This window comes from Labeo rohita, chromosome 20 (genome assembly GCF_022985175.1).
Source record: "Labeo rohita strain BAU-BD-2019 chromosome 20, IGBB_LRoh.1.0, whole genome shotgun sequence".
Taxonomy (NCBI): Eukaryota; Metazoa; Chordata; class Actinopteri; order Cypriniformes; family Cyprinidae; genus Labeo; species Labeo rohita.
In genome coordinates this window covers 6,281,311-6,295,791 of record NC_066888.1, presented here as the reverse complement: position 1 = coordinate 6,295,791, position 14,481 = coordinate 6,281,311, and the positions used below count along the sequence as shown (strand labels likewise).

The window sequence follows — 14,481 nt, the reverse complement described above, 5'->3', positions numbered from 1 at the left end:
CTGTGAAAACAACATGGGAGTTTATTTTATTTCTTTAATCATTGACTTTAATGATGTGGAAAAGCAGGCCAGGCACACGCAGTTGATATAACTGACCACACAGATTTCTAAAGAGCCTCATCATCTTACAACTCTACATACTTTGCCAACAGGTAAATATTTTATCAAATTGGGGCTAAACAATGCATTAACTGAACAGCTGAAGTCACTTGATGGTAGTAATGGAAATGGAACATCAGAATGATTTCAAAAGTTGACAAAAGAAACTCACTGTAACTTAAAAACAAAACAAAAAAAGTGTTGTGTCCATGGACAGTATATTGGTTACTGACCGAAAAACCCCTCGCATTTATACTTTGCACAAAAAAATGTGGTTTTATACAGGTTTGTAGTCCAGTTTGGACTCCAGCTTCTTGGAGTCCGCCACCTTCCTCACAGCTTTCATGAAATCCTCCTGGGTCACGTACTCGTGGTCGGCACGAATGGCAAACATACCTGTTGGTTTAAAAAGGAGGAGAGGTCATTCAGTGGAAATTGTAGAGGCTCAAAGGTTAGCATCATGCTATTAGACCCAAAAGTACAATTTCACTAACAGACAAGTTGTTAAATACTGACAAAATATGTTTTAAAAAATGTTTTTTTATACAGTTGAAGTCAAAAGTTTTCATACACTTGATTCTTAATACTGTGTTGATCCTGAATGATGCATGTTCATTCTTTGTTTTTTTTGTTTGTTTGTTTTTTTTTAGTGAAAGTTGTTCATGAGTCCCTTTTGTGTATTTGAACCCTTTCCAACAATGACTGTATGATTTTGAAATCCATATTTTCACACTGAGGACAACTGAGGGACTCATATGCAGCTATTACAGAAGGTTCAAACACTCACTGATGCTTCAGAAGGAAAAACAGAGCTTTTGAACAGAATGAAGATGTGTGCATTTTTCTTATTTTGCCTAAATATCATATTTTTTCATTTAGCCTTTAGAAACTACAGAAAATCCTTACATGTTTCCCAGAAGACAAAATAAATTCAATTTACCCTGATCTTCAAATTAAAACAAATAAAAAAAAAAAAAAAATCTTTGTTTTTCCTTCTGAAGCATCACTGAGCATTTGAACCATCTGTAATAGTTGCATATGAATGCAAGTTGTCCTCATTGTGAGAAGATGGATCTCAAAACCATACAGTCATTGTTGGAAAGGGTTCAAATGCACAAAAGTGCTGAAAAAACAAAGAAGTTCAAGGATTTTTCTGAAGAACAGCAGGCAGTTTAACTGTTCAGGACAAACAAGGGACTCATGAACAACCATTACTAAACAAAAACACAGCTGTGAATCATTCAGGTCACAACACAGAATTAAGAATCAAGCATATATAAACTTTTGAACGGGGTCATTTTTATAAATTCAACTATTAATTTCTCTTGTGGACTATATGTGAAATATCTTATTTAGGTCAGTACTAAAAAAAATAACATACATTTTGTATGATCCCTCCTATTTCGTTAAAATAAGAGTTTGCAGATTCTGCAGGGTGTATGTAAACTTTTGACTTCAACTGCTTTTAGGGCAACTGTATATGCAGACTTGAATGGCTTAATATAATGTAAATGATGTCTCTTACTGAAATATGTAGTAGAAAACCTATAAAAGATGTACGTTATTTTTAAAAAATCCACATCATTTCATACATCTTTTAGACTATGGGTGGTGTCATTATTTCAATGGCTACTGGCTACCTGTTGCTATTTTTATGTAACTTGGAAAATAAAATACTGATACAATGCCACATTGTGCAGCTTTTGGTTGTAATTTTCAGTCAAAGGGCAACAAGAGATGCAATGTAAGTCTTCACTGCTTTCCTAATAAGAAAAGGAAAAAAGAATGGGAAGATGCCTGTGGAATAAAATTTCCTAAAGTTGCATCTTTGTTCTCTCCACTTTAGCCCTGATGACTTTGAGGCTTTTAGTAGACCACAGCTACTGAAAGAGCTTACAAACGGCAGAGACAAGAAATGCTAGATGCCATCCTGACAGGATGTGAACATGGCAATGCTTCTTGTAACGCCCGCAGCCACTGTTTCTCAGTGCGGATTTCATTTGATATCTGTGGGCGTTTAGACTCCTTGTGGGGAAAATGGATGGTATGGCATTTGGTTTAAGCCCTTAAAACCTGTAAGCTCCTTTAGTAGCTGTGGTCATTGTATTTTATTTTCTGAGTTGTGTTGCGGTAAAAACAACAACAGGTAGCGCCAGTAGCTCACCGAGTGCAACCATTTCATGTCATCGAAATAATGGCGCCCCTATAGTCCAAAAGATGTATAAAATGATGTGGATTTTTTAAATAATGTAAACTTTCATGGGTTTTCTACTACATATTTCAGTAAGAGACATCATTTAAGTTATATTGTGCCATACAAGTCTTAATATCTGGGGTTCCTTTTAATGCTTCTTTAGGACTCTTTGCAACACATTTGACATTTCTTACCAGCTTCAGTGCACACATTCCTCAAATCAGCTCCATTGAAACCGTCTGAAAGCTTGACGATGGCTTCATAGTCTGGAGATAAAAGGAAATGTGATGAGAGAAGAAAAAGGAAGCACTCCAAAAATAATGATAAAAAAAGCCAGAAATCGCACCAATATCTCCATGCTTGGTGATGGGACCAGAGTGGATCTTCAGGATGTCCAGTCGAGCCTGTTCATTGGGCAACTCAATGTCTGTACAGTGGGAAAAAGAAAAATTAATCCATGTTTTCTTACCAAAGTCACTGCATGTGTAAGGATAGAGGATCACAAACTTACGGATCTTTCTGTCCAGACGGCCAGGACGTAGCAGGGCAGGGTCTAAAGTGTCCGGCCGGTTGGTGGCCATGATCATCTTGACTCTATGCAGGGTGTCAAACCCATCCATCTGATTCAACAGCTGACAGAGAGACAGAAATATGTGCTCCAATTAGCCTTTTCTTTATTGTACACTGACGTATAGGAAGAATTAAAATTAAGCATTAAGAAAAAGATTTTCAAGTTTCCTTCACAAGGTTAGTTACAAACCAGCTCCATACCTCCATCAGTGTCCTCTGGATTTCTCTGTCTGCAGAGGTTCCCTCAGAAAATCGACGTCCACCTTCAAAGACGAAGTATGCGTTAAATCAATTAAGAACAAGTGAATTTCCATTACGCCTTATAAGAATGGCTTGGACTGGAAGAGCATTACCAATAGCATCGATTTCATCCATGAAGATAATGCAAGGCTGATGGTCTCTGGCGTAGTTGAACATCTCTCTGATGAGTCTGGCACTCTCACCAATGTACTTGTCAACAATGGAGCTGGACACCACCTGATAAACAACATGTTTTATTCAACACTATGACCCTACAGCATAACAACTGTCTTGTGTCAAATGGATCTACGTTAAACAGTACAACCCAAGCTAAACTGTTTATTTATAGCAACTAAATCAACATACCTTCAGGAAATTGCAGTCAAGCTGACTGGCCACAGCTCTGGCAAGAAGAGTCTTCCCAGTGCCTTTAAATATAAAACACTTTGTGTGAAAACAATTTCATGTACATCTCGGCAAATTAACTGAAGTAATTTTCCAACAAAGCGTAATAGGGTGACTGACCTGGTGGTCCATACAGCAGGCAGCCCTTGGGGGGAATAATGCCCACCCTCTGGAAAAGCTCAGGATTGGTCAGAGGCAGCTCAATTACCTACAAAAGACAATCAATCATTTATTATTCATTTGTAATCATCAAAACAGTTCAATGAGTTCAGTAAAGTTCAAGCAGCATTTACACTGCAAAGGTCTTTAAAACACACTCTGTCTGTTTATTTTTTTTAAAAATGCATGACTGTTTAAAATATTGACACGATCTGCTCTATCAAGCCTAGCAAAGTTTAGTTGTAATCTGCATGAACGCCACCAAACATGACATTTGTACATGCTTTACAGTATTTACATGCAAATATATAAACCTACGTAATATAGAAACAATAATAATAAGTGATTTGACGTGTTCTTCCTATTTAAACATGTAATACATTTGCACACAATATCAAAAAAAAAAAAAAAAAAAAAAAAAAAAAACTTTTTTCTTTGAGAAATAAAAATGTTTATTCTGCAAAGACATACACTACCAGTCATAAGTTTTTGAACAGTAACATTTCAAGAAGTCTCTTCTGCTCATCAATCCTGCATTTATTTGATCCAAAGTCAAGTTTTAAATATTGATTATTAATAATAATTATTTTTACAATTTAAAATAACTATTTACTATTTGAATATATTTTAAAATGTAATTTATTCCTGTGATCAAAGCTAAATTTTCAGCATCATTACTCCGGTCTTTAGTGTCACATGATGCTTCAGAAATCCTTCTAATATGCCGATTTGCTGTTCAAGAAACATTTCTAAGTATTATTATAAATACTTAAAACAGAGTACATTTTTTTCAGGATTCTTTGATGAGATGAAAGATCCAAAGATCAGCTTTTATGTGAAATAAAAAGCTTTTGTAACTCTATACAATATACCATTCAAAAGCTTGGAAAGCTTGGCTTTTTTGTGAAAGAAATTAATACTTTTATTTAGCTGTGATGCTTTAAATTGATCAAAAGTGATGATAAAGACATTTATAATGTTACAAAAGATTTCTATTTCAGATAAATGCTGTTCTCCTGAACTTTCTATTAATCGAAGAAACAAATAATCATACTCAGATGTTTTCAACATAATAATAAGTGTTTTTTAAGCAGCAAATCAGAATATTAGAATGATTTCTGAAGGATCGTGTGACTGGAGTAATTATGCTAAAAATTCAGCTTTGAAATCACAGGAATAAATTACATTATAAAATATATATTCAATTAGAAAACAGTTCATTAAATAGTAAAAACATTTCAAAACTGCACTGTTTTTGCTGTACTTTGGATCAAATAAATGCAGGCTTGGTGAGCAGAAAGGACTTTTTAAAGCAAAACATTAACAATCTTACTGTTCAAAAACTTTTGACTGGTAGCGTATATGTAATATGGTATAATATTAAAATATCATGTATCACAATGTTATTAAAAACAGACACACCAACATATTCAACGTTAATAATAAATGTTTCTTAAGCACCGAAACAGCATGTTATAATGATCTCCGAAGAATAATGTGACACTAAAAACTGAAGTAATGATGCTGAAAATTCAGCTTTGGATTACAGAAATTAATGACATTTTACAATGTATTAAAAGAGAAAACAATTATTTTAAATTCTAATAATATGTAACAATATTACAGTTTTTACTGTATTTTAACCAAATAAATGCATCCATGGTGAGCATAAAAATCTTCTTCCAACATTTGAAAAACTCTTAATTAGGGCTGGGTGATATGAGCAAAAAAATTATCATGATAATTATCAGTCGATATCAATAATTATCACAATAAATGTAAAATCTTTTTTTTCTTTCAAGTTTAAAGTCAGATTTTTGCTCCAAAGTGAAAGTTGTAGAAACCAGACCATTAATTTTCTTTAACAAAATACATTTTTAAATAGAAAAATTAATTTCTTCATGTTCTAATGAGTTATATTGTTTCAAATCAAGAAACAGGTTGGGGTTGTCTGATAATGATAATGATAATGATAATAATAATAATAATAATAATAACACTTTTTTGTCTCTTAGAAATGCACATTTGATAGTAGCTTGAGGATACAGAGGTACATTTTTGTTCATTATCAATCAGTAACATCTGTAAAAATGGTAGCAACCTCAGTTTTATATGATTACATTTATTCTTTTTTAAATTAAGCATTGGTCTCCCATAGTAGCAAGCATACATTTTAAATCATGATAAACACAGTTAAAACCACATATAATAGAACCTCAATACCATGGTAAAAATACAACTATTTGTATGAAAAACGGTAGTCTAAAAACATTCAGTATAAATGCACACATGCTATAGCTTAATCACAAATACATACATACTATAATTATATACCATTACTCCTGTAATAAAATTAAATGTGAATGTCCCACATTGCTGCCAAAATACCATGGTACAGTGGGTGTTACTACAGTAAATCCATGGTAAATGATGGTGATGTGTAGATTGAAAAGATTGACTGTCTCGTTGCACACAGCTTTAAACTAGATTGAATCACAGAGTCATTTGTGTTTATCGCTGAATTCAAGTGTTTCACACTGAATCTCACAGCACTGTTTAGTGCTCGTGTGTCGGAGTCGTTCACATATAGCGTCTTTTGCGCCAGTTTAAACTTTGTTCCGAGCGGAAAAACGGTCCGTTTCGTTCATTTCGTTTAACTTTTGGCGCGTAAAAATGACATTGAACATTTATTGAACTCTTCATATTGTTTTATCAAGGAAAATTATATCGTGATAATTATCGTTATCGAATTATCGCCCAGCCCTAATCTTAATCATTCCAAACTTTTGAATGTGTATTTTATCAGCTGATAATGATATGTAAGTGTCTTTCTAACCTCTCTCAGCTCACGGATCTGCTCAGACAATCCACCGATCTCTGAGTAAGAAACGCTGCCAGGATCTTCATGGGACATGTTGTACACTAGAGGATCCACTTCACGAGGCAAATACCTTAAAAAGCATTCCAAAAGGGTAAAATGTTAAATGCACCAGCTTAATATTAAACATACCTAGACTGTCAGCCAAGAGCACAATCAGAGCTACGCATACTTGATTCGACTGAACTTCTTAGTTTTTACCTCATGATAGTAAGAGTCGTCATATCCAGAGCCACTCTAGTGCCTGGTTTAAGCTTGGTTTTATCCAGCTGAAACAATAATATATGTCCAGGTGAGACAAAGGACTTGGCAATCACACAAAAATATTAATTATAAAACACAACCAACATGCTTACCTGTCTGCGACATCCAACCACATATCGTGGGCCATTAGTTGCTTTGACAATAACTACAAAAGAAGAACAACTTTAGGAACGAACAACTTTAGAGTACATTATCAAATTAAAGGTGATCTGGACTTACATTTCTCCTCTGTCAGTTGTTTCAGCACCTCACCAACAATCTAACAAGACAAAGAAACGATCAGAGCATAAGAAATGCAGATGTCTGGCTCATTTATGATAAAACAATGAAGCAGATTTAGCTTTGATCTTACCTGTCCTACACTCTGTAAAGCTTTCAGATCATTCTCAGACTTCTCGTACTGTTTGGTGAGCTCCTTCAACTGCTCTCTCACTGCAATAGAGATTTCATATCAAAATTAATCGATGGAAAGTGTTTATTTACATGTACAAACATGTGACAAAGTTTCATGACTCAGAGATGCTAAAGGTTCATTGTAAGTGTTTCCTCATGGAGAATAACCGAGAAATTACCGTTTTGTATTGTACATGTTATTAAATATAGCTAAAACACTTAACAGCATGCTGTGTGTAGCTTTACTCAGCAATTTAATTCGTATCTGCTTGTAATCTTTGCTGTTACCATTAGCGGCTAATTGACTTCAGCACTGCATGACAAAGCGACTTACAGCACAGACAGCCGATGTAAAGCAAACAACAGCCGGAGAAGCTGTCAAACTGATCAATAACAGCCTGACGTGCGTACAAATTCATCACACTTACATTCTTTAAGGCGTCCGTCAATCTCTTTATGCTCCAGTAATTTTTTTCTGTAATCTTGTAAACCTTTCTCCCTGTTGTCCGCCATGTTCACGGCCGCTTCACACTCTCTCTTCTTCGTGCTGTTTAATGATAGAGGTTGGCAAAACCATCTGACAGCGCATTACCGCCATCTACGGACGATCAGCGCGCTCGAGGGCTCAGAGTTTGGCTGGTTAGCATTAGCAATGAGGCAGTTAAAGGGATAGTTCACCCAAAAATGAAACTTCTGTCACTGGTTGCTCACCATCATGTCGTTCCAAAACTGTAAGATCTTTGTTCATCTTCAGAACACAAATGAAGATATTTTTGATGAAATCTGAGAGCTTTCTGACTCTGCATAGACAGCAATGAAACGTTCCCAGGCCCAGAAACATATAAGGACACAGATAAAATAGTCCATGTGACATCAGTGGTTCAACCGTAACTTTATAAATCTTCGAGAATACTTTTTGTGCACGAAGAAAACAAAAATAACAACTTTATTCAACAAGTCTTTTCCTCTAAATCACTTTTTCCACTCGTGTTCTGGGACAATATCAACATCGAGTCTCTAAAACCTCGCGATACTTTGGTTTACATTTTGGTCTTCATTTCCCATTCGTTTTATGTCATGTCATAAATACTTAGTTACTGTACTTAAGTACTATAGAAATCTATTAGCTGAGCTCCCACACATTTTTTAGATAATTATGGGCCATTATTCAAACCATAAACCATAAGATATCTCTGCTAAAAAAAAAAAAAAACAGCTAAAACCAGTAGTTGTCTGGTGGTCTGGATGATGATGATAATTTGGTGGATATTTAAGTAAAATTTATGTAAAAAAAAAAAAAAAAAGTATTTATGTAAAATTAACGGTCGCCTGAGGGCGCTCTACGACCTTTTTTTTTAACAAGTTTGGGAGCTCAGCTACTCAGCTAATATATTTCTATAGTACTTAAGTACTATATATATATATATATATATTGTTTTGTTTAATGTTTTTATTTAGTAATAACAATAAACAGAATTAGTCATATTGATAAAAACAACTTTTTGGCCAAATTGTGCAGCCCTACAAACGGGCACAACAAACTCAGTGTTCCTTTCGTTTTTGGTCATTTTTGAAAACCTTTCTAGTTACAGTTTAGATTTTGTTGTTACAGTTTAGATTTTGGAATTCACTTAATATTCCCTCTCAGAATAGTCTCTCGAAATGAAGTCTTGTTACACATTAATGCTATTTTTAAATTATTTGAAATGAAAGAATGATAGAGAGATTAAAATGAAGTTGTGGTAGAAATGGAAAAAGATGTTTTGACTGCTATATACATAATATATTGTTGTAGTACTTGTTTTATACATGCAGTGATGCCCATGATCAGACCCGGATCCAATGTCTAATGCGATAAAGTTTTCTTTTTCATCAATCAATCCTTAAAAACAAGCAAAATAGCCAGCACTTATCATTTATGAATATTAGTAGGCCTATGTTTATTTTGTTTATGCTCTGTTTATTTTATTTAGTTTTTCTGTATACTTCCTTTGTTTTTTATTTATGTTTTATTTTGTTTACTCGAGCTCACTTGCACGACTATTTTTTATTTGTTTAAATATTTTTACATATGTTTTTTGAATGTGTTACAATTAATACGCATTCACACTTAAATATTGAAATAGTCATGTTATGTGCTTTCTCTTTACTCGTCAAATTTCTATAACAGTTTTTTTACACTAGTGGGGCCCATTTTCATTTTCTTGCCTAGGGCCCCTCAAACCTACAGGCCGGCACTGCGATCGGCAACAACAAATCTGAATGGTTAATAATATACATTTTGATTTGACATCTTGCTCACAGAAAAAACAGGGGGTGCTGCAGTATCCTCAGCACCCCCACTTTCCGTGCCTATGGCTGGTTTAATCTGCAGATTAATTTATCCATGGAAGTAGCTGGTTTTAGCTGGTTGTTCCAGCTGGTCTCTGAGCCTGACCAGCTTAGGAAGTGGCGAAAACTCCTCTAAAACCAGCCTGGATGACCAGCCAACCAGCTTAGGTTGGTTTTAACTGTTTTTTTTTTTTTTTTTTTTTTTTCGTAAGTATATTGCATTAGACTAAGGTGGCCAGATTTCTGAAATGAAAACCACAGACATTTCCTCATCCAGTGGTTAAAATGTCATTGAATCTCACTTGTGATTATTATCTACCAAAAAAAAGAGGACATTGTGTTTTTGTATGTTTATTTTTCTTTTCTTTTTTTTTATTGTTGTGCTTTCTATATATTAATAGCCTATCATAATTCGTAATTCAAACTTACCTTAGTTTATTAAAAAGCCGACAGTTCATTAAACTCACAAAAGTAAATAGTAACAATTGCAAATAGAAAACAGCTCAAAATAGGATAACAAAATTATGACTTTTACAAAAACACATTAAAAATAAAATAAACATGAGAGCATATGGTAAATAGAACTATTTAACAAATATTTGTAACATTATCTGACTATTTTCTGAATATTTGGATAGACACAAATGATACAAAACCGAGAACAAGGAAGCAAAAATCAAAGCACTTATCAAGACAAAACATTTTACAAAATAAAGTGAACACTGCTGTACTATCTAATAAATGCACTATTTTTCTTTCACACAGTTTACATGCATTGTAGTTATAGCCAAAGATGATTATATGATGATTATATTATGCTTACATATGCCTTCCAGATTCAGTGGGATGGAGTCAGTTAGAAAACAGTATTGATTCACATTTACTTTTATATACATTCTGTGTTCCTTTCATTTCAGTAACTGATCTGTACAAATGCAAATACTTAACAATATGAGCAAAGAAAGAAAGAAGAAACCGAAAGAACTTGAACAAAACCAAAGTACAAAAATGACTACTGCCATGACAGTCACAATGATAATCTCACAGTTGTTCCAGAGGTCTACTACACAGAGTCCCGGGAAACGCACGCGAAGCACCATACCATATGCAATTCTATGCAGTAAATAAACAAAAAGCATTGCAAATGCCAACAGGAATGGCTTTGTTGTTCTTTTTTCCCTAGAACAGGGCATGAAAACAGCTTTAGTCAACAGCACCACTTGAACAGCTACAGTATGTCTGGTCACAATGCTTGTTCTCTACTTCTTAGACTTCATCGTATTATAGGTGTAGGTGTATTACCATGCAAGGATACATCTGCTGAGTATCTGTCTTTTTCCTGGAGCGTATTGATGTACGATTGGTATGCATTCTTTATCATCATTGGTATCATCACCATCTTTACCATCACCACCATGGAAAAATGAGGAACTTGGAAAAAATAAACAAAAATATAGCTCTCATACATGATGGGTTAATTTTCAGTTAATAAAATACTTTCACGGTTTCTTTAGACGTACAAGACACATCCAATAATTTACCTGTAATTAAATTCACTGTTTTGTTTATCATTATCACCATTATGACCATCGTCTCCAGGACCATCATCATGATCACCACCATCACCTCCTCCATAATAATCGTCCGATTCTGGGTTTCTTGGGGGGCGGGAGGTGCAAAATAATAAAAAAAGTTCTCATAGAAGACTGTTCATTTTTAGTTAAAACTCTTTCACCATTTCTGTAAATTTGTTAGGCTACTACTAATTTCAAAGAAGTACATTTTAGTTAAAGGGTTACTCCACCCCAAAATAAAAATTTTGTCATTAATTACTTAGCCCCAAGTCGTTCCAAGCCAGTAAAAGCTTTGTTTGTCTGCTGAACACATTTTTGATGCATTCTGAGAGCTCTCTGACCCTCCCATAGACAGTAATGTGATTAACACGATTAACGTCCAGAAACTAGAGATCGGTAAAATAATCCATGTATCATCAGGGGTTCAACCATAATTTTACGAAGCTACAAGAATACTTTTTGTACGCAAACGGCTTTATTCAGCGCTGTTTTCATTCTAATCAAAGCGTAAACAGCGTAACCGCATGACACAGCTGCGTTCGATGGATACGCTCCAAAATGGCTCTAGTGTGACGCGGAGGAGACAAACTGTTGAATAAAGTTGTTATTTTTTCTTTGCGTACAAAAATATTCTCGTAGCTTCGTAAAATTACGACTTAACCCCTGATGACACTTGTGTGTGTGTGTGTGTACTTGTTTTTGCTACATAGTGGGGACCAAATGTCCCCACAATGATAGTAAAACCTGAAATTTTTGACATTGTGGGGACCGGCCTGCGGTCCCCACAATGTTAAAAAATGATTAAAAATAGTAAATGATGTTTATCTGAAAGTGTAACGATGCAAACATGTTTTCTGTGAGGGCTAGGTTTAGGGTTAGGGTTGGGTTAGGGGATAGACAATATCGTTTGGTCAGTACAAAATCTATAGAAGTCTATGGAAAGTCCCCACAATTCACAAAAACAAACATGTGTGTGTGTGTGTGTGTGTGTGTGTTAAATACATTGCTGTCTGTGGGAGGGTCAGAGAGCTCTCAGAATGCATCAAAAAATTTGTGTTCTGAAGACGAACAAAGCTTTTACGGGTTTGGAACAACATAGGGGTGAGTGATTAATGGCAACATTTTCATTTTGGGGTGGAGTAACCCTTTAAAATCAGACAGTCAGTAGTGTAAAATTGCACAATTATACCTGTATTCCTTTCTACCTCTCCTTCTGAAACGAGGCACCACATTTATTGCTTCTGAAAACAGAAAGTAGTAAATGATTTCGGTTGTTGAATTATAATTAATATGAAAATGTGTACTGCCTCTAGTATTAGTGATGGATTCCCACCCCACATTTGAGCCCCTGTCCCTGAGAAACTCTGCACCTCTCTGCATTTTACTTTTTTTTTTTTTTGAAACAGGGTATTCAACAATGGCACATGATTGTTGTTGTTTTTCTTCTTCTTTTTTATTTTTAGAATTAAGTGCACATTGCACAGAATATTCATGCTCTGTAAAACCATGAAATTGCAATAGTAAAGTATAATTCATTTTAGTAGTCAAAACACAGACAATAAATTACCTGCATTACTGCAGCCCAACCTTGCCAATGTGTTATTTGAGGGAACGCTAACAAAAAATAACATGAGTCAGTCAAATTAAATAGATTAAATAGTCTATTATTAATTTGTAATTTAAATCTGAATTTAAAATGACAAAATGACAAAACGTGATTATTATTCCAAAGAGATAGATAACAGACAGGCAAAAAGGAAATTTATTTCATATTCATTAACTTTTTTCTTTCTCTTTCTTTCTTTCTTTCTTTCTTTTACCTGTTTTCAAACAGTAGTGGTGGAGAGTTGATTGTACTTGGAAACATGCTGAAAAAAGTCAAACAAACAGTGCCTTGTTTTTTAAGTCAACAATCAATAGTGTTTGAAAAATAAATACTAACAAAAAATAAAATGAGTCAGTCAAACAGTGCATCTAGATGAGATTGTGACTACAGATTAAATAGTCTATTATTAATTTGTAATTTAAATCTGAATTTAAAATGACAAAATGTGATTATTATTCCAAAGAGATAGATAACAGACAGGCAAAAAGGAAATTTATTTCATATTCATTAACTTTTTTCTTTCTCTTTCTTTCTTTCTTTCTTTCTTTCTTTCTTTCTTTCTTTCTTTCTTTACCTGTTTTCAAACAGTAGTGGTGGAGAGTTGATTGTACTTGGAAACATGCTGAAAAAAGTAAAAAAAAACAGTGCCTTGTTTTTTTAAGTCAACAATCAATAGTGTTTGAAAAAAAAAATACTAACGAAAAATAAAATGAGTCAAACAGTGCATCTAGATGAGATTGTGACTACAGATTAAAAAGTCTATTATTAATTTGTAATTTAAATCTAAATTTAAAATGACACGTGAGAAATTCATGGTTAAATGTTGTTGATAACTCAGTTTTCCTAAAAATAAAGATATAAAATAAAAAAGTAATTATTATTTCAAAGAGACAGATAATAGACAGGCAAAAAGAAAAGTAATTTCATATTCATGAACTTTTTTCTTTCCTTTTTTTTTTTTTTTTACCTTTTTTCAAGCAGTGGTGGTGGAGAGTTGATTGTACTCGGAAACATGCTGAAAAAAGTAAATCAAACGGTGCCTTGTTTTTAATTTTTTTTTTTTGTAATTCTCATTTCTCACTGATTCTCAAATCCGTGAATGAAACCAAATCAAAGAAATGTTAAACTTACCTTGTGTAGTTGTAACTTAGATCCCATGTCTGTGATGAACACTCCATAGCTTTTGGAAAAGGGGTAAGAGACATAATGGCTTGAATGGCAGGATGGCAAATGTCTTGTATTGGGAAATAATTTGCGTCTTGTGTCTGAAGTGCTCTCAACAGCGCACTAAAGATCACCAGAGCATAAGACTGGGTGTGGTGAAGTATGCTGTTTTTTTCCCCTCCTTTCCTTGTAGCAGACCAAAAAGTTTCAGGTATGATGTCAGATGCAAGGAACATAATTCATAACATAACAAATCTTCAGGAAAATTCCTAAAATAGACATATATTATCATACTTTTTGGTCCAAGAGGACTGATATCAAACACCAAGCATGTCAATAAACAAACCTGCATGGTTTAAACCCTCATTGTGAACATTACTCAAAACACGTAATTTTCTTTTATTTCAGTTTTCAGTTTCCCTGTTCAGTTTTCATGTTTCCCTGCCAGAAATTTCAGTTAATTTATTCTTCTTTAAATCTCACAAATTTGGGAATCTCTATTCACAAAAGCATGGTTTCTAGATTTTAATATTATTTATATGACGTTTTTGACCTAAACAAAACCCAGGTGAATATTTGACTTTCTGTTTGTCACAAAGTAGGT

General features: G+C 34.1%; 2 protein-coding genes across 5 annotated transcripts; both read right to left on the bottom strand.

Annotated features, from left to right (window-relative positions):
• Nucleotide 1: 1 nt before the first annotated feature.
• psmc6 (proteasome 26S subunit, ATPase 6) lies at nucleotides 2–7,782 on the bottom strand. Its single transcript, XM_051138535.1, has 14 exons — nucleotides 7,631–7,782; nucleotides 7,162–7,241; nucleotides 7,029–7,068; nucleotides 6,902–6,954; nucleotides 6,747–6,814; nucleotides 6,504–6,618; nucleotides 3,629–3,716; nucleotides 3,470–3,531; nucleotides 3,217–3,340; nucleotides 3,065–3,126; nucleotides 2,805–2,925; nucleotides 2,640–2,720; nucleotides 2,488–2,559; nucleotides 2–495 (listed from the first exon to the last, which is right to left on the bottom strand). Exons 1-14 carry the CDS (start codon nucleotides 7,713–7,715, stop codon nucleotides 377–379), a joined length of 1,170 nt encoding a protein of 389 aa, XP_050994492.1. The 5' UTR covers nucleotides 7,716–7,782; the 3' UTR covers nucleotides 2–376.
• A 2,117-nt stretch (nucleotides 7,783–9,899) lies between these two features.
• Nucleotides 9,900–13,981, bottom strand: LOC127182869 (uncharacterized). 4 transcript variants are annotated; one of them, XM_051138538.1, is made up of 9 exons: nucleotides 13,845–13,981; nucleotides 13,681–13,728; nucleotides 13,288–13,335; nucleotides 12,928–12,975; nucleotides 12,675–12,721; nucleotides 12,297–12,348; nucleotides 11,075–11,191; nucleotides 10,836–10,964; nucleotides 9,900–10,712 (listed from the first exon to the last, which is right to left on the bottom strand). In XM_051138538.1, exons 1-9 carry the CDS (start codon nucleotides 13,916–13,918, stop codon nucleotides 10,442–10,444), a joined length of 834 nt encoding a protein of 277 aa, XP_050994495.1. In that variant the 5' UTR covers nucleotides 13,919–13,981; the 3' UTR covers nucleotides 9,900–10,441. The 4 variants fall into 4 exon arrangements, with proteins under 4 accessions (XP_050994495.1, XP_050994497.1, XP_050994496.1 ...); XM_051138540.1 differs by lacking the exon at nucleotides 12,928–12,975; XM_051138539.1 differs by lacking the exon at nucleotides 13,288–13,335.
• Between the last annotated feature and the right edge of the window lie 500 nt (nucleotides 13,982–14,481).

What these genes read in the sequence shown, in the direction of transcription:
- psmc6 (XM_051138535.1), bottom strand. Translation starts at nt 7,715, where the DNA reads ATGGCGGACAACAGGGAGAAAGGTTTACAAGATTACAGAAAAAAATTA. An exon ending in TGGTTGGATGTCGCAGACAG is followed by an intron (nt 6,815 to 6,901) that starts GTAAGCATGTTG and finishes TTATTGTTTCAG; the next exon opens with CTGGATAAAACCAAGCTTAA. An exon ending in CCGTCTGGACAGAAAGATCC is followed by an intron (nt 2,721 to 2,804) that starts GTAAGTTTGTGA and finishes CCCACTGTACAG; the next exon opens with ACATTGAGTTGCCCAATGAA.
- LOC127182869 (XM_051138538.1), bottom strand. Translation starts at nt 13,918, where the DNA reads ATGTCTCTTACCCCTTTTCCAAAAGCTATGGAGTGTTCATCACAGACA. An exon ending in CCACTACTGTTTGAAAACAG is followed by an intron (nt 12,722 to 12,927) that starts GTAAAAGAAAGA and finishes ATTTTTTGTTAG; the next exon opens with CGTTCCCTCAAATAACACAT. An exon ending in AACAGTGAATTTAATTACAG is followed by an intron (nt 10,965 to 11,074) that starts GTAAATTATTGG and finishes ATTTTTTCCAAG; the next exon opens with TTCCTCATTTTTCCATGGTG.